The 23,737-nt window shown below is 36.5% G+C and overlaps 1 protein-coding gene across 2 annotated transcripts in view; it reads right to left on the reverse strand.

Moving 5' to 3' along the window:
• The window catches only part of C5H12orf40 (chromosome 5 C12orf40 homolog), an 83,330-nt gene extending 62,325 nt beyond the window's left edge, over positions 1-21,005 (reverse strand). The window contains exons 1-3 of one of the 2 annotated variants that reach the window (XM_059886928.1): positions 20,856-21,005; positions 2,946-2,985; positions 83-221 (exon numbers count right to left, since the gene is read on the reverse strand). In XM_059886928.1, coding sequence (XP_059742911.1) covers positions 83-221; positions 2,946-2,985; positions 20,856-20,878 — 202 coding nt within the window. In that variant the 5' untranslated portion in view covers positions 20,879-21,005. The remainder of the gene's footprint in view (positions 1-82; positions 222-2,945; positions 2,986-20,855) is intronic. The other variant, XM_015471037.3, reaches the window with a different exon arrangement.
• Between the last annotated feature and the right edge of the window lie 2,732 nt (positions 21,006-23,737).

Here is a 23,737-nt window from a genome sequence, read left to right on the forward strand (position 1 = left end):
GTTCTAAAATTACACTTATTAGAAAATTAAATCTTATAATCACATTGAAATTTAAAAAATGGTATTAGAAAAATTTACTTACCAGATATTTTCTTCTGGCAAGATATCTGATTTACCATATACAGGTTAAGGAGGTCTAAACTGACAGTAGAATTTTTGACAGGGGATAAAACTCCCAGTAATTTCATTTTTGATTTTAACCTTTTCTTTTCAAAATATTCCTAAAATAATTAGAAATAGAAAGTTATTGCAGCAACTATATGGTTTCAGGCAGAATCATAAATAATAAAAAGCAATAATGCAATCAAATAAATGACAATATTTTTATATTCTTGTGGCACACTATATGTTTACAAACGAATTAAAGTCAACCATGAAACTAGCAGTTTGCCCAAAGAGTCTAAATTTCACAGCCTCCTATACTACTGGTGGTAGAAATGTGAGATAATTCTCATCTGATAGCTTCTATTTCCATTGAAATATGAGACAAGGTCATCTAATTAGTATCAAGGAAAAAAGAACAGGGTTGGGGAAGAGAGGCTTGAGGAGACAAAGGACGGTATGAAATTTTCAAAGAGTAAGAAAGTGACATGACTAGAGGTCAATCCTTTAGGAAAGTGCCATGAGTCTTTTCTTATAAAGGTTCAAAAGAATGATCCAATACTTTTAAGATTATTTTTTAAAAAAATAGTCTGGGGACAGACTACATTCATAGATAATTTAGTATCAAGTGCCTATGTTACACACAATTCTAGGCATAGGAGATACAGAATGATTAAAAGTGTTTAAGATCCCTTTTTTACGAATATATATTAATGGAGTGGGAGAAGAGAACAGAATCAATAAATTTATAAGAAAATACCAGACTTTGAAAAGAGTGATAAATAGAAGGGAATACTGAAGAAAGAGTAACTGGAGGGTGGGAAGCTATTTAGATGTAGTGATCAGAGAAAGTCAATCTAACAGATACTTTAGCTGAGACCCAAATATTGACAAGCCAGACACAAAATATCTCAAGGGAGACTATTCCAGAGACAGGGAAGAAGAATGGCAGAAAGAAGGTCATTATGGTTGAAATACAATGAAAAAAAGGGTGAGCAGTGAAACATAAGGTCAGAGAAGCAGGCAGGATGCAGATCCTTTAAGTCCTTTTAGGCTATGGTCGCATGCGTGCTCCTCAGCCATGTCTGACTCTTGTGACCCCATGTATGGCCCACCTGGCTCCTCTGTCCATGGAAGGACAAGAAAAGATTTCTCAGGTAAGAATATAATGGAGTGAGTTGCCATTTCCTACTCCAGGGGATCTTCCCATCCCAGGGACTGAATCCACATCTTCTGCATTGGCAGGTGGATTCTTTACCACTACACCACCTGGGATTGTCAAGCTATGGTTAAATCAGATTTATTCTAAAAGCAATGAAAAGCAATTGAGGTTTTTAAGGAAATGATAAATTTTGGCTTGTGTTTTTCTAAAAAAAAAATCATGCTAGCAATTGTGTGAAGAACAGAATAAAAAAGAATAAAAAGAGCAAAAAAATTTTTGATAAATTCAACAGCATTAAAAGTGAGAACTTTCCTTCAAAGATATCAGTAAGAAAGTAAAAATAAAAGCTACTGAGTACACATATAACTGAAAAAGAATTCCTAGATATATAAAAACACAGTAAGAAAAAGACAAAAAACCCAAATAAAAAATGAAAGAAATACTTGGAAATGTATCTCATGAAGCAGAAAATCTGAATGAAAAGACAGTCAGCCTCAGCAGTAATCAAGAAAAAAAACAGGTTAAATTTACAATAAGGCATCATTTCACTGAGGTAACAAATACCCTACTTTCATCACAATCACTCCCTTAACTTTTCTTTAAGTTTTACTACCTCTGAGGCTTCCCTGGTAGCTCAGTTGGTAAAGAATCCACCTGCAATGCAGGAGACCCCAGTTCAATTCCTGGGTCAGGAAGATCCGCTGGAGAAGGGATAGGCTTCCCACTCCAGTATTCTTGGGTTTACCTGGTGGCTCAGCTGGTAAAGAATCCATCTGCAATGCCGGAGACCTAGGTTCAATCCCTGGGTTGGGAGGATCCCCTGGAGAAGGGAAAGGCTACCCACTCCAGCATCCTGGCCTGGAGAATTCCATGGACTATATAGCCATGGGCTTGCAAAGAATCGGACACTACTGAGCGACTTTCACTTTCACCTCTGAACATATTTTTACTGTTTTAGGACATTTTGTAAATGAAATCTCACTACTTGTATTTTTCTGTGAGTTTCTTCATTTGCTCAACATTCTGTTTTTGAGATTTATCTACAATAATTGCATGCAGATGATACATTTTCACTGCTATACCTTGGGTATACCACAAGTTGCTTAACCATTCTACTGCTCCTGGACATTTATTTGGTGCTCCCTTTTCTCTCCCCTGTACCCTGTCCTTCTTCTTCCTCTCTTTCTTCTTCTCTCTCTCTATTTTGTCTGCTATTTAACAACAACAAAGAACCAAAGAAGCATGTACATATCTCAAGCTGTACATATGGAAGTTTCCTTGGGATATATATCACTTTTTTGCAAGATACACGCCCAACTTTAGTATGTAATACAATCAATGTAATTATTTTTAAAAAACACTAAAAAAAGTAGGAGATAGGTTATAAGGTTATAGTACCCTGGGCAACCAATGATAATCATGTGGATACGGGGGCTAATAGTACTAACTGTGAGAAGTGATCGGACTTGGGATATATTGGAACTAGATGACAAGAATCAACAATGCTCCATAATTCTGTGCCTGAGAAAAAAGGGTAGCTAATTAAGCTATCTATAAGAATGAAGAAACTAAGATGGTCTTCCAGTTTCACTCAGGTGAATTTATTAACCTTGGAAAAATGCTCCAAAATATCACTGTTCTTGTAACACTATGAGACACAATAAAAATATTTTTTCTTTACCTTCTGCTTTCTCCTTTCCTGCTTGATCAGAACCCTGGTCCTGAAAAGGGAAGCAGCATTATTTTACAATGATTAAATAAATGGTCTCTAAAACAACTGCCATTTTATCTGAATTGAAGTCTTGGAATTAGAATCTAAAAGTAGCAATAATTATTTTCTGAGAAGAAACTATAAAAATGCTCTCAAATTATTTATAAAATATATACTGTTTCACAAAATTTTCCTGGATAAAAAACCCAAGAACTAATAAAACAGACTCTAGACCTATGGTGAATAATTAAGCATAAAATAAATCAGTTATAAAAATCAAGATAAGCAGAGAAATCAGTGCATTGGAAAGAATATATCACTGAAACACTCTTATCTGATAGCAATATTCTAGGTCAACACTGCTATTTTCTTTGCCTTTCCTTGTAATTCAATATTCTACTAAAATTAACACAGAATAGAGAGAAGATAAAAATCTATATAGGATCTAACGAAATGTTAAATTTATTATTAGAGCAACTTCAGTTACATTAGCTACGTGTATCTGAAACCTCAGAACTTCTTTAAAACACTGCTAGTCATTATGGATGTGCTTCAGACCACATAACCTTCATGCCAAAAACTGCACTGAATCCCAATGATAATGCAGCATTTAAGAGTTATAAAATATTTGCTCTATTAATAATAGTGAAATGCTATAAAACATTTATTGATAATGTAAGCAAATACACACAATGTATCTTTTGGACATACATGAATTATGGTCTCAAATTCAATAGTTAAGAATTATAAATAAAATAACATAATGTATTCTAGTTATATGATATTATACAATAACATGACAATAAAATTGTTAATAATGAGTACCATGTATCTTGCATCATTCTAGATACTCCAGAGTCTTTACATGTAAAAACTCATTTAATCTTCATAGCAACTCTATAAGGTAAGTTCTATTTTTACTCCCACTTTACTGATGAAGAAACTAGACACAGAGAGGTTAATTAATTTGTCCAAGGTCACACTGCTAATAAGTGATAGAGCCAGGATTCAAATTCAAGAATTCTAGCTTGGAAATTTTAAATCAGTGCCTTCTACTTCCTTCTAAGCATGCTAACTGTGAATAAACAGAGTTGTTCATTTTTCCAAATGATTTTCATAAACTACATGAAGGACAGTTCTGAATACCCCTAGACTCTGCTGCTTACTGAACTTATTATTTACATATTTCCCAACAGATGTCTTAAATTGATCACTTTGAGGTCACTGAAAAATAAATCCAATCTATCATGCTCCATGCTGCACCATAAGTATACTGCTGGCATTCAAACTTTAGGAAAAAAAGGAAATAAATTACATTTCATTAACTCATCAAATGCTAAGGCTAGAATGGACCTTTCAGATTAGTTTATTCTCCATCACTTCAAAACTTAAAACACTATGGCACAGAAAACGAAGTGACTTTTCAAAGTTCAGAAATATAAGAAGATGCTGTAATAAAACTTAACAATCCAGATTATAAAGAGAAAATATAAACATCAATTTTATAAGTAGTTCCACATTGTAAAGATCAATATAATTAGGGATAAGTCAAAAACTAAATATAATCTTCTTATGTACAAAACAATTGGAACTTATTCCAGCCTGATTTTCCATTATCCAGGACATTATCTTATGGCTTTTACTAAATTCTATGTACTAGATCATCCCCATTTCTATTTGCCTAAGAAAAAATTAATTAGGAATTCAAGACCAATTGCTAGATCAGCCTGCTATCACTAAACTACTATGAAAGTAAAAATGGATCCTGATGTATAAGTCAAAGGTAATTTTTTAAACATTTTAGACTATTATTAAGGCAACAATGTTACTCTAAGCAGTACTCTATGTCTAAATGTTTTACTGAATACAGTCACTTTCAACTACCTACATTAAAAAAAGAATATCAGTTAGGATTCATAGTTACAAGAAAGGAAAGCATCTTTGGTTAATTTAAATAGAAAATAAATTAAAAGGAAGTTGGATAACCAGTAGATCTGCCAAAGGGCTGAGGAAGCATGTTTGGCAATTGGCAGGAACAAGGAAGACTAAGCAGCTGTGGTGTCACAGTCAAAATTCCACCATGATTAGTATCAAAAGGATACCACTGCTAGCATTTGTGAACACTGGACACCACTGACTGAAGCATTTCTACTCCTAAACAATGAGCAGCCACCTCATCTGGCATATTCTAGCGTTACTAACCCTGAAAATTCAATCCTGTTGCAGCTCCTGCAGCTGCCTACTAGAATAGGCACCCTGCAGGCCTTATTTCTTTGGGTTACTAACTTGATTCATCTTTGCATGAAATGTTCCTTTGGTATCTCTGATTTCATGCAAAGATGAGCTCGATAAAGGACAGAAATGGTATGGACCTAACAGAAGCAGAAGATATTAAGAAGAGGTGGCAAGAATACACAGAAGAACTGTACAAAAAAGAGCTTCACGACCCAGATAACAACGATGGTGTAATCACTGACCTAGAGCCAGACATCCTGGAATGTGAAGTCAAGTGGGCCTTAGAAAGCATCACTACGAACAAAGCTAGTGGAGGTGATGGAATTCCAGTTGAGCTATTCCAAATCCTGAAAGATGATGCTGTGAAAGTGCTGCACTCAATATGCCAGCAAATTTGGAAAACTCAGCAGTGGCCACAGGACTGGAAAAGGTCAGTTTTCATTCCAATCCCAAAGAAAGGCATTGCCAAAGAATGCTCAAACTACCGCACAATTGCACTCATCTCACACACTAGTAAAGTAATGCTCAAAATTCTCCAAGCCAGGCTTCAACAATATGTGAACCGTGAACTTCCTGATGTTCAAGCTGGTTTTAGAAAAGGCAGAGGAACCAGAGATCAAATTGCCAACATCTGCTGGATCATATTAAAAGCAAGAGAGTTCCAGAAAAACATCTATTTCTGCTTTATTGACTATGCCAAAGCCTTTGACTGTGTGGATCACAATAAACTGTGGAAAATTCTGAAAGAGATGGGAATACCAGACCACCTGATCTGCCTCGAGAAATTTGTATGCAGGTCAGGAAGCAACAGTTAGAACTGGACATGGAACAACAGACTGGTTCCAAATAGGAAAAGGAGTACGTCAAGGCTGTATATTGTCACCCTGCTTATTTAACTTATATGCAGAGTACATCATGAGAAACGCTGGACTGGAAGAAACACAAGCTGGAATCAAGATTGCCAGGAGAAATATCAATAACCTCATATATGCAGATGATACCACCCTTATGGCAGAAAATGAAGAGGAACTAAAAAGCCTCTCAATGAAAGTGAAAGTGGAGAGTGAAAAAGTTGGCTTAAAGCTCAATATTCAGAAAACGAAGATCATGGCATCCAGTCCCACCACTTCATGGGAAATAGATGGGGAAACAGTGCAAACAGTGTCAGACTTTATTTTTCTGGGCTCCAAAATCACTGCAGATGGTGACTGCAGCCATGAAATTAAAAGACGCTTACTCCTTGGAAGGAAAGTTATGACCAACCTAGATGGCATATTCAAAAGCAGAGACATTACTTTGCCAACAAAAGTCCGTCTAGTCAAGGCTATGGTTTTTCCTGTGGTCATGTATGGATGTGAGAGTTGGACCGTGAAGAAGGCTGAGCGCCAAAGAATTGATGCTTTTGAGCTGTGGTGTTGGAGAAGACTCTTGAAAATCCCTTGGACTGCAAGGAGATCCAACCAGTCCATTCTGAAGGAGATCAGCCCTGGGATTTCTTTGGAAGGAATGACGCTAAAGCTGAATTCCAGTACTTTGGCCACCTCATGCAAAGAGTTGACTCATTGGAAAAGACTCTGATGCTGGGAGGGATTGGGGGCAGGAGGAGAAGGGGACGACAAAGGATGAGATGGCTGGATGGCATCACTGACTCGATGGACGTGAGTCTCGGTGAACTCCGGGAGTTGGCGATAGACAGGGAGGCCTGGCGTGCTGTGATTCATGGGGTTGCAAAGAGTCGGACATGTCTGAGCGACTGATCTGATCTGATCTGAACTTGATTCAAGGTAAAAGATAAGTGCATTAGTCTAAGCTTAGATCATATGCCAATTTACTAGTAGCAAAACAGGCTGAAAGAGGTATGAGTTGTTTTTTTTCTTCTAGATTGTACAGAGCTAAGTAGGCTGTGCTGTGTGTGCATGCTAAGTCACTTCAGTTGTGTCTGAATCTTTGCGACCCTATGGACCGTAGCCTGTCAGACTACTCTGTTCTTGGGATTCCCCAGGCAAGAATACTGAGGTAGGCTGTGCCTATTATCAAAATTCATAAGGTGAGAAACACCTCAGAAGTAGACAAGCTCAGATACTGGGCTGTCAAAGAGTGTGAACAAACATTTGTTCACCAAAGAGGAAAAAAAAGTGAAAGTGAGACTGGCTCAGTTGTGTTCGACTCTTTGTGACCCCATGGACTATGCAGTCCATGGAATTCTCTAGGCCAGAATACTGGAGTGGGTGGAGCCATCTTTCTCCAGGGGATATTCCCAACCCAGGGGTTGAACCCAGGTCTTCCACATTGCAGGTGGATTCTTTACCAGCTGAGCCACCAAGGAAGCCCAAGAATATTGGAAGTGGGAAGCCTATCCCTTTTCCAGCGGATCTTCTCGATCCAGGAATTGAACCAGGGTCTCCTGCATTGCAGGCAGACTCTTTACCAGCTAAGCTACCAGAGAAGCCCCATTAAAGAGATGTACAGTTAAAATAGTTAACAATCCAAAAGTGATTTTTTAATTTGGCTACATCAGGTATGTATTTGTATGTATGTACAATGTATGTACTTTGTATGTATGTATGTATGTGTGCATGTTGGGAAGGCTTTCCTTCTCTCTCTATATATATATACATATTCCTAACAGTTGCTTCTAATGGTTTCACTTAGATTAACATTAAAATAAGACAACAAAGTTGTTTCTATCTCCCAAGGGTTAACCAAGATTGTCTCAGACAGAAAAAAAATTTTCATCTGCCCTTCTAGGTTCTTCTGACTGGTCTAAGAATTAAGTTGACATGAGACACATTAACAGGAGAAAGCCAAACAAAAGTTTAATAACATGTATGCATGAAAGTGGTGGTTTAGTCACTCAGTCATGTCTGACGCTTTGCAACCCTGTGGACTGTAGCCTGCCAGGCTACTCTGTCCATGGGGATTTTCCAGGCAAGAATACTGGAGTGGGTTGCCATTTCCTTCTCCATACATGAAAGAGACCAAGGAAAACTGAGTAATTAACCAAAATGGCTAAGGTCCTCACCTTAAATACCATCTTCACCTAAAGACAAAAAAGAATATTGGGAATAGTGGTTTGGGACTTCACAGGGGAGAAAGGCAATTCATATGGAAATGGAAAAGCAAATGTTTGGTACATAAATGTTTGATGGGCCACACAGACAATGGGACACAGATTGGAATCTGATCTGCAGGCCCTGCCAGGTTTCCCACACCACACCCAGTCCATATTTGCAGATACCTCTGATGACAGCTCTGTTCTGAGAACAGACCTCTTATATGAAATATTTGCCTATCTTATATCTGACAAGGAATCAATATCTAAAATATGTAAGGAGCTAGGAATTCATATTACTCCATAACAAAAATGCAAATTACCAAATTTAAAAATTGGCAAAGGACCTAAATAGACATTTTTCCAAAAAAAGACATACAAATGGCCAACAGGTACATAAAAACGTGCTCAACATAACTATCAGGAAAATGCAGATTAAAACCATAATGATTTATCATCACATACCAGTTAGGATTACTTTTATCAGAAAGAAAAAAGATAAATGCTAGGAGTACTTCCCTGGTGGTCTGCTGGCTAAGACTCCTATTCCCAATGCAGGGACCCTGGGTTCAATCTCTGGTCAGGTAAACAGATCCCACATGTATCAACTAAGAGTTTGCATGCTGCAACTCAAGATGCTGAATGCTGCAGTGAAGATCAAAGATCCTGAGTGCTGCAACTAAGGCAGGGTACAGCCAAATAAATAAATATATAAATAAATGTCTTTTTAAAAAGAAAGAAATGCTTGGAAGTGGAAAAGAGGGAACCCCTGTATACTGTTGCTAGCAATGTAAATGGAAAACTGGAGAAGGCAACGGCAACCCACTCCAGTACTCTTGCCTGGAAAATCCCATGGACAGAGGCGCCTGGTAGGCTGCAGTCCATGCGGCTGCGAAGAGTCGGACACGACTGAGCAACTTCACTTTCACTTTTCACTTTCATACATTGGAGAAGCAAATGGCAACCCACTCCAGTGTTCTTGCCTGGAGAATCCCAGGGTCGGGGGAGCCTGGTAGGCTGCCGTCTATGGGGTCTCACAGAGTCGGACACGACTGAAGCAACTTGCAGCAGCAGCAGCTATGGAACACAGAATGGAATTTCCTCAAGAAATTAAAAACACAGCTACCACATACATGATTCAGCAATCCCACTTCTGGGTATGTATGCAAGAGAAATCAATATCTCAAAGACACAGTTCTAGTCACATGTTCATAGCAGCATTATTCCATAGCCAAGATATAAAAACAATCTAAGCATTCATCAACCATAGTTAGAGATGAATAGATCAAGAAAATGCAGTACATTTCCATATACACAATGGAATGTCAATGAGGTTTTAAAATGAATGAAATCGGGGACTTTCTTGGCAGTCCAGTGGTTAAGATTACGTGCTTCCAATGTAAATGGTGGAGAACTAAGATCCCACATGTGGTATGATGTGGCCAAAAAAATTTGAAAAAAAAAGGTGTTTAACAAAATGAAATTATGTCATTTGCAATAATATGGATGAACTTGGAGGGCATTATCATAAGCAAAATAATCCAGGCAGAGAACAACAAATATCACATGGTAACAATCATATACAGAATCTAAAAAGAAAAAAAAAATCAAACTCAGATTCGGAGAATAGAAAAATGTTTCCTGAACTGTGGGGAAATAGGGAGGGAAAGCTCTGTAAAAAAGGATACAAATTTTCAGTTACAAGATGACTAAGTTCTGAGGATCAAATGTATACCATGGTAACTACAGTAGATTATGTTGTATTGTATAATTGATATTTGCTAGGAGAGGAGAACTTAAATGTTCTCACCAAAACATAAATCTGTGAGGTGATGACAGTAATTAATTTGATGAGAGGAATACTTTCACAATATACACATATATCAAATCATCATGTTGTACACTTTAAATGCCTTGTATTTTTACTTGTTAATTATACCTCAATAAAGCTTGAGAGAAATAAAGTAAGATAGCAATCTTACTGTGTTTTCCAATACCCCTAAATAATAGCGGAAATGATGGATTTCATATCTGACAAAGAAGATGTCCACATAATTAAAACTGCTTGCCATTTAAAAAATATGAATCCTCAGAAGTCATCTGCTTAGTTTTGCTGTTGTCCAGTCGGTAAACCATGTCTGACTCTGCGACCCCATGGACGTCAGTGCACCAGGCTTCTCTGTCCTTCACTATCTCCTGGAGTTCGTGCAAATGCATGTCAATTCAGCTGATGATGCCATCCAACCATTTCATTCTCTGCTGCCCTCTTCTCCTGCTGCCCTCAATCTTTCCCAGCATCAGCATCATTTCCAGTAAGTTGGCTCTTCGCATCAGGTGGCCAAAGTATTGGAGCTTCAGCTTCAGGATCAATCCTTCAGTGAATATTCAGGGTTGATTTCCTTTAGGATTGACTGGTTTGATCTCCTTGCAGTCCAAGGGACTCTCAAGAGTCTTCTCCAGTACCACATATCGAAAGCATAGATTCTTCAGCACTCAACCTTCTTTATGGTCCAACTCTGACATCTGCATGACTTCTGGAAAGACCATAGCTTTGCCTATATGGACCTTTGCTGGCAAAGTGATAGAACTGCTTTTTAATACGCCGTCTACGATTGTCATAGTTTTCCTTCCAAGGAGCAAGTGTCTGCTAATTTCATGGCTGCAGTCACCATCCACAATGATTTTGGAGCCCAAAGGAATAAAAATGTGTCATTGTTTCCACTTTTTTCATTTCTATTTGCCATGAAGTGATGGGACCAGATGCCATGATATTAATTTTTTGAATGTTGAGTTTTAAGTGAGTTTTTACACTCTCCTCTTTCACCCTAACCAAGAAGCTCCTTAGTTCCTCTTTGCTTCCTGCCATTAGGGTGGTATCATTTGCATATCCAAGATTGTGGATACTGCTCCCAGAAATCTTGATTCCAGCTTGAAATTCATCCAGCCCAGCATTTGGCATGATGTACACTGTATAGAAGTTAAATAAGTAGGGTGACAATATACAGCCTTGACTTACTCCTTTCCAAATTCTGAACCAGTCCATTAATCCACGTCTGGTTCTAACTGTTGTTTCTTGACCTGCATACTAGTTTCACAGGAAACAGGTAAGGGAATTCTGGTATTCCCATCTCTTTTATTGTAAAGTAATTAGCCTCCAATTAAAGTAAATAAATTTAAATTTAAAAAAAAAGAATTTTTCATAGTTTGCTGTGATCCATACAAAGGTTTTTTCATAGTCAATGAAGCAAAAGTAGATGTCCTGGAACTTCTTTGCTATCGCTATAATTCAACGAATATTGGCAATTTGATCTCTGGCTCCTCGGTGTTTTCTAAACCCAAATTGTACATCTGAAATTTCTCAGTTCACATACTGCCTAGTTTGACTACAGTGATATTAAATATGTAACTAAAAACCGTGATTATATTTTAAAGTCTCATCAAGTTTATGTAAATATTCTCCAGTATATTTTACTACAAAGTACACTAAAACACAGCACTGATTCTTAGGAATACTTAGGAGCATGACTTCCATAGCCTGTCCATCATTCAGATTTCCATCTTGTTTTCCATCCCTTCACTTCATATATTTTAACACCCAACTAAATGAAAATATACGTTTCTCTTTTTCATATATAGATACTTCTCTCACCATATTTTTGTATTCAAAACTTTTAATACTTTATGGCTTCATTCAAATGACAGTTTTGTCATGAAATTTATATGTACTTTACATAAAATAACTTTAAGAGTATTTCTAATATTGTCTTGAAATTTTAACTGCCAGAGAACTGGGAGTGGTAAAGTGGAAATGAGGCTCATTCTTTTAACAATTATTATGCTATTTAGGAAAATGGATTTTTAAAAACACATACTGCAACTATATCTTTCAATAAAAGTTTTAATGAACACTATTAGTTGCCATTATAGCACATAATAAAAAGAAAATCAGTAGGTCATAACGTCTTCATAAAACACTACAAGTTATTAATTCTAAGAAGCAGGAATATAGATATGTTACATTATTTTTGTTAAGAAAAAAACTAGAACAGGTATAAAGAGGTTAATGGAGGGAAAGTGGGGAAAGAAGGGAATAAAAGTAAAGGAGCAAGTGAGGGAGGGGCAGAGAGAGACAGAAAGAACTATGCTGAGTAGAGAAATATATCAGGGCATTCTGCCCCTTGCTAGTCTTTCTAATAAGAAAATATTTAAAGCAAAATGTTAAAGAAATATTTTCTTTGGGGAAAAAAGATACAAAGGCAATAAAGTTGTCAAAGAAATATAAAACATAATACTAATGTACATTTTACATAGATATGTAGGAGATATTGAAACAATTGGTTTGGCCAAAATGTTCCTTCTTTGTTAACCCAATTGAACTTTTTGGCCAACCCAATATATTAGGGGTTTAAAATTATAGGTGTCATATGCCTTAATTATGTTAGTCTTGAATTGTTCTTTTTTGTTTCTTTTGTTTGTTAATTTGCTTGTTTTTTTAGTGCCATGTGCCATGCAAAAGAAATTGTTTCCAGTTTGTTAAAATCATATAATAATACCTTTAAGTGTGATTAAAAGTGAAAAATATCAATAAAATTCATAGAGTAATAACTAACAAATGAAAGATAATATTTTATGGCTCATGTTATACCGAAATTAATATTAACTTAAAACATCAAAATCTAGCACTGTTAGCTAGCAGACTTATTAAGATTCAGGGCAGTAACTAGCCTAGAAAAAGTACTTACATTGGCTTTCCTTAAAACTAAAGCCAGTCTACCTGATGTGTTAGGAATACTAATGATATATTTTAGAATATTATAATTTTAAATAAATTCTTCTCTTATAATACCAGAAAAAGTTTTTAGATATGTAAATACTACAAAAGGCAAAGATTTATAAAAAATTTGGCAAATCAATATGGCAGAAACATATCTATTAATAATATTCAGAATACAAAGCCTCATTAAAATAAGTTCTTAGATACTTAATTCTTAAGAGTAGGTTCACACAGAAAACAATTTTTATAGGTACAGGCTGTAATGATAAACATGAGCAGCTATCTCTTGAATCACACAGTGGAAGAGATTTTAGAATGTGAATGATTCACAACGAATTTTTAAAAACATTATTTTCAAAAATTATAATTCACTAAAACATTCAACAGCTGACATTATTTCATTCCATTCAGGGAATATTTTGAGTAAAGATTTCCAACTGTTTTTGAAAAAATGTCATCAAAATTTAGAGGACATGCTTAGAAAAATGTTCAATAACAATGCAGGACAAACAGACTGATTTATAAAGCAATTCTTTTTGACTGTTCAGTCACTCACATGTGTCTGACTCTTTGCGACCCCATGGACTGCAGCATGCCTGGCTTCCCTGTCCCTCACCATCTCATGGAGCTTGCTCAGACTCATGTCCATTGAGTCAGTGATGCCATCCAACCACATCGTAAGGACTTAAATGCTTGTAAAATTCAATTAATGAAAGGCAGCAAAGACAGAAAGCTTATAATGACATGCGGAAGTATTTCTTTGTATTCAACATTAGTATTGTCTCAAGAACTTTGTAATTCAGATACATTAACTGTGCATCTATAAAATTATTTGAAATTTTGATAACTTCAGTTTTTCTGTTGGATAAAATATCAAGCCTCTTTGGATGACCTATGAAATATCTGTAAACTACAACCAATTCCATGTATATCTTGGTTATATAGGATACATAATTTAGTAAGAATCCTGTTTTACCCATAATGCCATGATCCACCAAATCTGTGTTCATATTATCTTTGTAGATATAATTTTATCTTTAATGTTCTGCAGTTCCATGTATCAAATTACTGTCTGAAACTATAATCTCCTTAAAATAACTAACTACTAAATCTGAAAGTAAATCCTGAGTTTTTTCAGTAGACTTGTGTCTTCAGATTGTTCTGTGGTCAATGATAAAGCCATGAGAGGTGATAAATGCTGGCACACACCATGTACACAAGTTACAGGTTCATATCAACTTTAATGAAAAACAAAATGTTAGAACTTAATTTATCATTAAGCATTAGTTTTTCCTTATTTAAGCTCCATGCTGCCAAAAAGTTCACAAAAGTTTTACCAAAAAATATAACAAAAGAAAGTAATTGTTGACAGAAGCACTATAGCAATGACATTTCAACTACCCTTTGTATGTTCTCTGACAGGTCTGACGAGCCTCTGTTCCTTGTAGATATTTCACTGACACCTAATCTAAAATCTTCCACATTTCTTATTGGTCCCAACCCCAGGCATGGTGGCTGTACAAATCTCTCCAACCTTAGCATCAATGGTACAACTAGCTATTAAAACAGCGGCCAGCTGGGATTGTTGTTGTATTAGTCACTAAGTTGTGTCCAACTCCTTTGCAACCCATGGACTGTAGCCCACCAAGTTCCTCTATTCATGGGATTTCCCAGGTAAGAATACTGAAGTGGGTTGCCATTTCCTTCTCCAAGGGAACTTCCTGAGCCGGGAATAAAACCCATGTCTCCTGCATTGGCAAGTAGATTCTTTGCCATTGAGCCGCCTTGCCCGCCAGCACACATAGCAGCACTTAATACTTCGCCTACTCCAACAAGTTAGGTGTTGTGAACCACTCATATCCCAGCACACTTTATTTAACAGCACATGCTGATAAATATCAACAAAGTCCTACTGTACAGCACAGGGAATTATATTCAATATTCTTGTAATAAACCACAAAGAATATGAAAAATAGTATGTGTATATATATGTGTAACTGAATCACTTTGCTCATACCAGAATCTAATACAACATTGTAAAGCATCTATACTTCATTTGAAAGTAAAAATAAAGGACTTCCCTGGTGGTCCACTGGTGGTCCAGTGGTTAAGTATCCACCTGCAGGGGACATGGGTTCGATCCCTGATCCTAGAAGATTCCACTGGCCATGGGGCAACTAAGCCTGTGTGCCACCACTATTGAGACTGCCCCTTAGAGCCTGTGAGCTACAACTATTGAAGCCTTCATGCCTAGAGCCCATGCTCCACAAGAGAAGCCACTGCAATGAGAAACCTATGCACCACTAGAGAACAGCTTCTGCTTTCTACAACTAGAGATTGAAAACTCAGTGCAACCAAAAATAAAATAAATAAAATTTAAAAATTTCACAAAAAGAATAAAAATAACCCCCCTACATACCCCCAAACCCCTCCAAGACAAAAGCTGAACTGGACATGCTACTAGGGCTACAAGCATAAACCATGACTGTCCCAAGCAACTGAGATGACCTTCACTGCATGGTGGTGGTGTAGTCGCTAAGTCATGTCTGACTCTTATGACCCCATGGACTGCAGCCCACCAGGAACCTCTGTCCATGGGATTTTTCAGGCAAGAATACTGAAGTGGGTTGCCATTTCCTTCTCCAGAGGATCTTTCTGATCCAAGGATCAAACCCTGGTCTCCTGAATTGCAAGTGGATTCTTTACCAACTGAGATACCAGGGAAGCCCTGTTCACTGTATATTTAAGTATTATCCCATTTAACAGATGAATAAAGAGATGTAGAGACACGGAGAAGGCAATGGCAACCCATTCCAGTACTCTTGCCTGGAAAATCCCATGGACAGAGGAACCTGGTAGGCTACAGTCCATGGGGTCGCTAAGAGTTGGGCACAACTGAGCAACTTCACTTTCACTTTTCAGTTTCATGTATTGGAGAAGGAAATGGCACCCACTCCAGTATTCTTGCCTGGAGAATCCCAGGGACAGAGGAGCCTAGTGGGCTGCCGTCTATGGGGTCGCACAGAGTCGGACACGGCTGAAGTGACTTAGCAGCAGCAGCAGCAGCAGCAGAGACACAGAGGCTAATTTCCTTTAAAGAGAATTTACCATAAAGCTTAAGTTTCAGGGCACTTCACTTGAATATCCACGCACCTTCCAAGTCCTATATATAATTTTGTAATCACAATTTTGAATTTTTTTACATAAAGTGGGCTCCTTACAACCTAGATCTGCCCTTGTACAGACAGGTTTAATAAAGAGCCCAAATTCACATAGCCTGCAATACCCAAAAGGAGTTAGCACTAGTACCAATTTCATTTAGAGAATATATAGTCATATCAGAAAATGAAAAAATAGTATTTGTTGTTTTTAGTTCCCCAAGCACAATTCTAACTGGTATATCTTGGGAGTCTTGCTGTATTCCAACCGACACACTACTAACACCACAAGTCATCATAAAACGCCATTTTCATTATATTACTTCTGAATTTGAATGAGTCGTCAATAACTAACAGATCAAATTTCAACTTTTCACTCTGTCTTTCATCAAGCAGACACCACACACATTTTTAAATATTTAAATGTATAATCTTATCTCAAATTACTTATGTAGTATTTATTTTCTTGTTGTCTTTTTCCATATGAAGTTTCACTTTTGTTTCTAATTTGCCAAATCCTATCTAAAACTATCCTATGTTTTACTATTATTCACAGTATCTATTTTTTAAATTACTTATTTTAGCCTCTGATCTTAAACATTTTCAAGCTTAATGGCATGTCATATTTCCCCCTCCCAATAAACTATCAACTATAGTATAAACTATTAAATCTATCATTGACTAAATTTCAATTATTTTGTACGCCCACCTGGCACAACACCTGATGCATAGTATTAAGCAAATGTTTTGCACAATTGAACCTTTTAGGCCTACATTTAGAACAGCAAACATCTCCATCATCTAAATATAAATAAGATTTTATATGTGTCTTTCTTATAACACTGGTTACATTCTTTAATCTAAGTTATAAAAAGTTGATCTCATTCTGAATTGCATATTGTGGCCCAAACTGGTTACATCTTTATATTCTACCTCCTTCTCTTCTGTCCTACCACCTTGATTTCTGAGGTAGCTATGAATTTGGTGAAAGAAGTCACCGGTCAATAAACAAGGAAAATAAAAGAGAATATTTTCTAAATTTAAAGAATCAGCACTTATACCTGACTTATCTCAAATTTACACATTAACCTGAGTAGAAAAATACAGGGTCTCAGTGGTGACTTATAAAAAAATACAAAACAAAAATTAGAGTTCTAGGTCAAAAATTCCCAAATAACTAAAAAAAATTTCAATTGGTAACAGTGACAAATTACTAATACTTTTATTTCGTCTGGAGAAGACTGGAAAGGGCACTTTATAATAAAAAAAAAAGTAAGAGAAATATAATTTTAGGACAGTCTATTAAATTGAAAAATCTGACATTATCACTGATTACCAAGTTTCAGGGACAGTAGATTGGGAACTGCTATCAGAGATATATAAATTAGTTTCAACTTAGATAAAATATCTTCACCCTAAATGAGACTTTGCTTGAAATGAAATGTTATGACATTTTACAAAGATGTCCAAGCCATAACACTAAAGAAAACACAAGTAGTTTAAAAAGGAATATAAGGGAACCTTACTTCTTTCATAGTCCTTTCCCTAACAACAAAAGACATGTTATGTATAACTAACTGGTAGAGCACTAAAGTGAAAAGCAGCAAAAAGTCAAATGCCAAGTTTATTTTATGCCAAGGAAAACTGTAAAGACCTTTGCAACTGTAAAGATCCTCCTATTTAGATGATTCTGCAATTAAACTTAATATATATCAGGTTCCTATAATATACAAGATACTCTGCTTCAATTTAATGCATGCCATCAAGTTGCTATGACCAAAACAAACTTGCTATAGCCTGCTTCATTCACTCCCTTGACAAAAAGGTATAGGTCCCTTAAGTGTTTTTCTGTCTTTATACAGACCCCCTTACTATCTGTTAAATAATTCTTCCAAGTTCTTTAATACCTCCCTCCTCAACCCAACTCTTCCAGGAACTACTACTAAAGATTAGGTCTCCAATTTGATTATTTATCTTACATTCTTTTCAACTTTTAAGAACCTGTATCTCATTGCTTCTTCGTGGTGTTTGTTCTGTGCAGTACTGCTGTCCGTCAAGGCTTAATATAATTTCCTGCTTCTCAGTTCTCTAAATATCCACAGCCCTTTATTTATCCACAGGCCACTTTTACAAGACTCATCTTTAAAACCTGCCTGCCAATGCAGGAGACCTAAGAAATTCTGGTTTGATCCCTGGGTTGGGAAGATTCCCTGGAGGAGGAAATGGCAACCCACTTCAGTAGTCTTGCATGGAGAATCCCATGGAGAGAGGAGCCTGGTGGGCTACAGTTCACAGGGTCACAAAGAGTTAGACATGACTGAAGAAACTTAGGACACACAGTGGTTAAGCACAGTGTTCTCAAGACCTAACTCTGCCACTGACTAGCTAGGTGATCTTGGGCAAGTCACTTAACATTAGTGGTTTCCCCATCATTAAAATGAGGATACATTTGCTCATAGGGTTCTTGTTAAGAAAAAAATGAGCTAATATACAAAAAGAACAGTGCTTGTTAGATATTAAGTGCTATTTATCCACTATTATAGTCATTTACCTAATTCTAATCTCACCATTTTACTACATATTCTTTTTGTGGGCCAAAATTATATCCTTTTATATCTGAATCCCCCTATAAAGACTAACAGTGCCTTAAATAGGACATATTTGTTGAATACTTATGTTGAATATTATGACAAAGCAGTTGTTCTGAGGGAACATGGTAAATGTTCTCCAGTTAATTCCTTTGTCTATATTTTAAGTTCCTAATAGTTCTCAAAATTTTCAACTGCAGAACAATCCTAACATCAGAGGAGAATAAATAAGTAGTCCAGGATGGTCTAGTAAAATAATTAAAATTTGTATTCTATAGTAGCACCAATAAGCTGTTAGTGATTACTAAGCCTTTTCTGGGACTCCGAGGCCCTTTAGGGTCTCAAGATCAGACACCATGATCAACTAATCTTGTCGACAGTATTAATAGAAAGTGGAAATACTCATTGTTTCATTATCAATCTGGGTTTGACCCTAAGGAGTCCATTCACCCCTTCCACACTCACCATGCATGAGAAAATTTATTTTTAAATTGCATATTTTATCTTAAAATTTCACAAGAGTTTGCAATTTACTCTATAATGTATCCAAGATAGTTTAAATTTTAAAATATTATTTTCCTCTTATCTCTGAGTAAAACTGATGCTCCAAAGAGATGTGTCTGTCATGTTTTTTCTGTGGTTTCTTAAGTGCCCTGGTAACTAACAATTCTAGGTACAGTACTATCTCACTTTAAGAAACACAGTCTTTGACTACAAATTTCTTGTGGTATGCTCTAGTTAAATCCTCCCAATAGCAACTCCCCAAATACTGCTGCTGCTGCTGCTGCTAAGTTGCTTCAGTCGTGTCCGACTCTGTGTGACACCATAGATGGCAGCCCACCAGGCTCCCCCATCCCTGGGATTCCCCAGGCAAGAACACCGGAGTGGGTTGCCATTTCCTTCTCCCCCAAATACTACTCCCTGAATAATCAGAAATTTGAGATATATGACAGAGTAAGAATAGCACCAACATTTTCAGGCTTAAAATGTAATACATTTTAAAATGCTTCAGCATTTGTGAAACAACTTATTTAACAGTCACATTTTAAAGAATATTATAATCAAGTTGTATGAAATTATAATCATATATCAAGTAATCTTGCAAAGCCTGTATGAGAATTTTCACTTTTCTCAAAGTGTAAGTTTGATGTTACAACTTACTTTCTAGCCAGAAATAATGATGATAAATTTCTAAAACAAAATGCTAACATATTCTTCAAAAGGATAAATGCATCTGCTAAAATTATTGGGCACAGTTACAATATTTGGTGAATGCAAAAGATGTCTTTCCTCTTATAAAATTCATTAGAATGTAAATGTGTTATATTACATCCATATACTACTGTCCTGGGTCTACTTGTTTAAAAAAATGTATTTAATGGCTCACTTTCAATCACAACAAATTTTTTTTCATCAAGGAATTTGATCAAATTAAATTCTGGGGCTACATAATTTCCATCCTGTGGACTTCAAGGTCAACAGCAATGAATAGGTTATATAAAACTAAATTTCCAACCTATTGTTTTACTTCTAAATACAAAATACATTGTAAATTCTCTGTAAATTAGTAAAGTAAAAACTGTTTATTCTACCTTCCTTGGAAACAAACTATACTGGATTTTTATGGTTGATGCTGATCCCGCCTCCCATTAAAGGATTTAAGGGCAGCAACTTCCTCCATAATACTTAGCAAGTTCATGAAAAGATTACATATTGACCCCAAGAAACCCCTCCCAAGAAGGGCAGGACAGAATGAAGGCAGAAAAAGGATCAGGTGCTGAGAGGCCTCATTAGAGCAGGACGCAGGACAGAGAGCAGGTACACCTCATGGAAAGTGGCTCCACGTGTGAAGCCTTGGGAAACAGCGGGAAGAAACTGGATTGCTTCTGGTTTAGGAATAGAGACTTCGCGCTATGCCGTCCCATGTTGGATAACGATTAAAAAACCCACTCCTGGCAAGTTCTTTCCAGTTAAGTCTGTGCACTGCCCTCCAGGGCCTAGGAAAGAAGCGCCATTATGGGAATGAATATCCAGGGACTCAAGGGCTAAAATCAAGCGCCGGCAACAACCTACCGGGAACCCCCGACCCAATTCATCTCCTCAAAACTTCGGAGCGAGGAGACACTGGGGTCCTGACTGCCGGCGCTCCGGCGTCTTCGTTTTGCGCTAAGCGACAAGTTCCTTGGCCTTCGATGGCTCCTTCTCGCCTCCGGGCAGTATGGCCCAGACTCCCGAAAGCCTCTGCGGCCTGGGGTAGGCGGCTTCCAGCCTCCGGGCAGCCTCTGTTGTTTCTGCAGGGAACCTATCCTGACAGAGCCGGAAGCGAAGCTGTGGGAAAGCAATTAGTCCACGTCAAGGAGGAAGAACACAACAGTTTTAACCGTTCAGACAGGGGAAACCTAAGTAAATGAAATACCGGACTGTGGCCACAGGGTTAGTGTTTCAAACCACCTACACTGTAATTTTATTTAGTTCTCTATTGGTCTCACTCAGCCTTTCTTCAGGTCAAAGACCAGCCTTGATGAAGAAAAAGAAAGCGAGGACAAAGTTATAGATCCAACCATTCCCACATACCGATTCTCCAAGTCTTTTAAAATCTTTCATTTTTAGTTTTAATATTCAGTAAACAGTTATTAGAAATATTGCACTATAGTAATTGAAAAGTCTGTATATTTTGTAATTTTTTGAGAACACCACATCAAAACTTGATTTAGCTATAAAAGCCCAAAGACTTTAAACTCTTTACTGGAAAAAACTCAAAACAAAATTGAGTTTTACTGTTCATTTATGTGTTATACTTGAATATATTAACCTGGAGAATATCTCATAATTTCAAATATAATACATTTTCTGTTCAGTCATTAGGAAATAGTACCTAAAATAGGATTATGTCCCAGGGCAGGCATCTTGTATAATCATGGGCTAAGTTGCTTTAGTTATGTCCAACTCTGTGCAGCCCCATGGACTGTAGCCTACCAGGCTCACCTGTTCATGGGATTCTCCAGGCAAGAACAATGGAGTGGGTTGCCATTCCATTCTTCATATATAATCATATAAGTACTGATTTTTATAACAAAAATTCAGTGAAGTACGTCTATCATTGGTTTGAATTAGACTAGATATTAAGTATTATTTGTAACAAATGAAATGTTGACCTAAGGTTTCATTGGCAATGTTATGCCTCACATGAAAAAGGTTAGCACAATTGATAGATAATGAGTCAAATACTGAGTTATTTTGGGCCAGAGGGCAATTAAGTAATTCTTGGGTCAGGAAATAGTTCAAGAAAGAAATAGAGCACGGCTAAAATATTATTTAGCATTTGTTGAAAAAATCCATCCAAAATTCTTAAATCTTAATTTATCATTATTATTAAAAATCATTTACTTTCTGGAGACTTACTATCTAAAAACATAAACATGCATTATCTGCATGATATATTTTTATTTATATACTAGTACATGTATATCAGTTATTATAAAAATTATTTCTGATGTTTTACAGTTTATAAATCATACTTTTTCTAATATATGTATATATTCTGTATCATTTATAAAGTGTATTTAATTCTGCTTAAATGAACATTGGTAGTGTCCACTTTGACGTGGACATTGAGAGTATCACACTTGAGAACAGACTAATTTAATCTTATTGCTTATTTTTAATTTTTACTTACTTTCAATATCTTTTTCTAAGATTATTCCTCCCCTGTTAAGAAAATTTTACTTTTCCACATAAAAACATGTAAACTCGACAAGCTATGTTTGCTATAGTAAAAAGTGATTTTTTTTCCACCTCCCTTTTCTCTAGTTTCAAACACAAACTAAATTAAAATTATTGTTGCTTAAATTGCACTATGAAAGAAGGACCTTGACATTCTTAGTTTCTTATTTAAATAGCATATGTTTCCAACTGGAATTACCTATCTGGTTTTCTACCATCTCTGCCTTTCCTGAAGGCTTGAGTCTAGTCTCAGGAGCTCCAATCAATCCTAGCCTTTGGGAGCAGAGTGGGGTTATAGGGGGGTTGTGGAATTTAAGTGGTGATAGTTAGGTCTGTACTTTAGTGGTTTACAATAGGTTAAATCTTATATTAACCTTTTCCCAGTTCTAGTAACTGAACTTCAACTTTCCTTGTACCACATTTATGGTAACCAAATTTCTATCTTGATTATTTTCTTTATACCCATTTCCTCATTCTAATAAGTCTTTCACTCTAGGCTTTAAAAGCTTTTCCTGTACCTGAGTTTCACTTTCAGTTGGTAAACTGACCTGCCTATGTATTTAGGTCTCTAATTTTCTTAGCTTGTAGATTTCCCACTGCCCTGCTTCTTCCCTGATCTTGCCCTACGCCAGTGATGCAAGCCACTTCCCTTGACTGCCAACTGCTTTCTGATCCATGCATCCCTCTGTATATCATGTTTTGCCAACTGAACATCCTCCTATACCCCAAGTTCCATTTATCCTGACCCTAACATGTCCTGTCACGGTCAGGAGATGTGACATAAAGAATTCAATTTTATAAATGTAAGGCAGCCTTATTGTGACACTGGAAAAGCATGGGATTAGGAACAAAAATTTTTTTGAAAATAAAAATGGCACTATGATCTCTATGTACAGACTTAGAAAGTCTTAATGGAATGATAGATTATGCTGCTAATATGGCCAGCTATCAGAGTCTTGCATGAATTTGCCACTTGTATATTAGTAAATCTGCTGAATTGAATGGAAACAAATGCAGAGACCTATGATGATTCTTGGAAGTCATATAAGTATTTGGAAAAGGAGGAATGTTTATGGTTACTTATAAAAGTGACAATAGTTCTTTAGTCACAGTCAACTGAATAGTGAAGATCATTCGACAATGAGACAGGTTTAATATTCTAGCACAGGGACTGACAAACTTCCTTAGAGGATCAGGTAATAATTATTTTGAGCTCTATTTCATCTACCTAA

Source organism: Bos taurus, chromosome 5 (assembly GCF_002263795.3).
Source record: "Bos taurus isolate L1 Dominette 01449 registration number 42190680 breed Hereford chromosome 5, ARS-UCD2.0, whole genome shotgun sequence".
NCBI lineage: Eukaryota > Metazoa > Chordata > Mammalia > Artiodactyla > Bovidae > Bos > Bos taurus.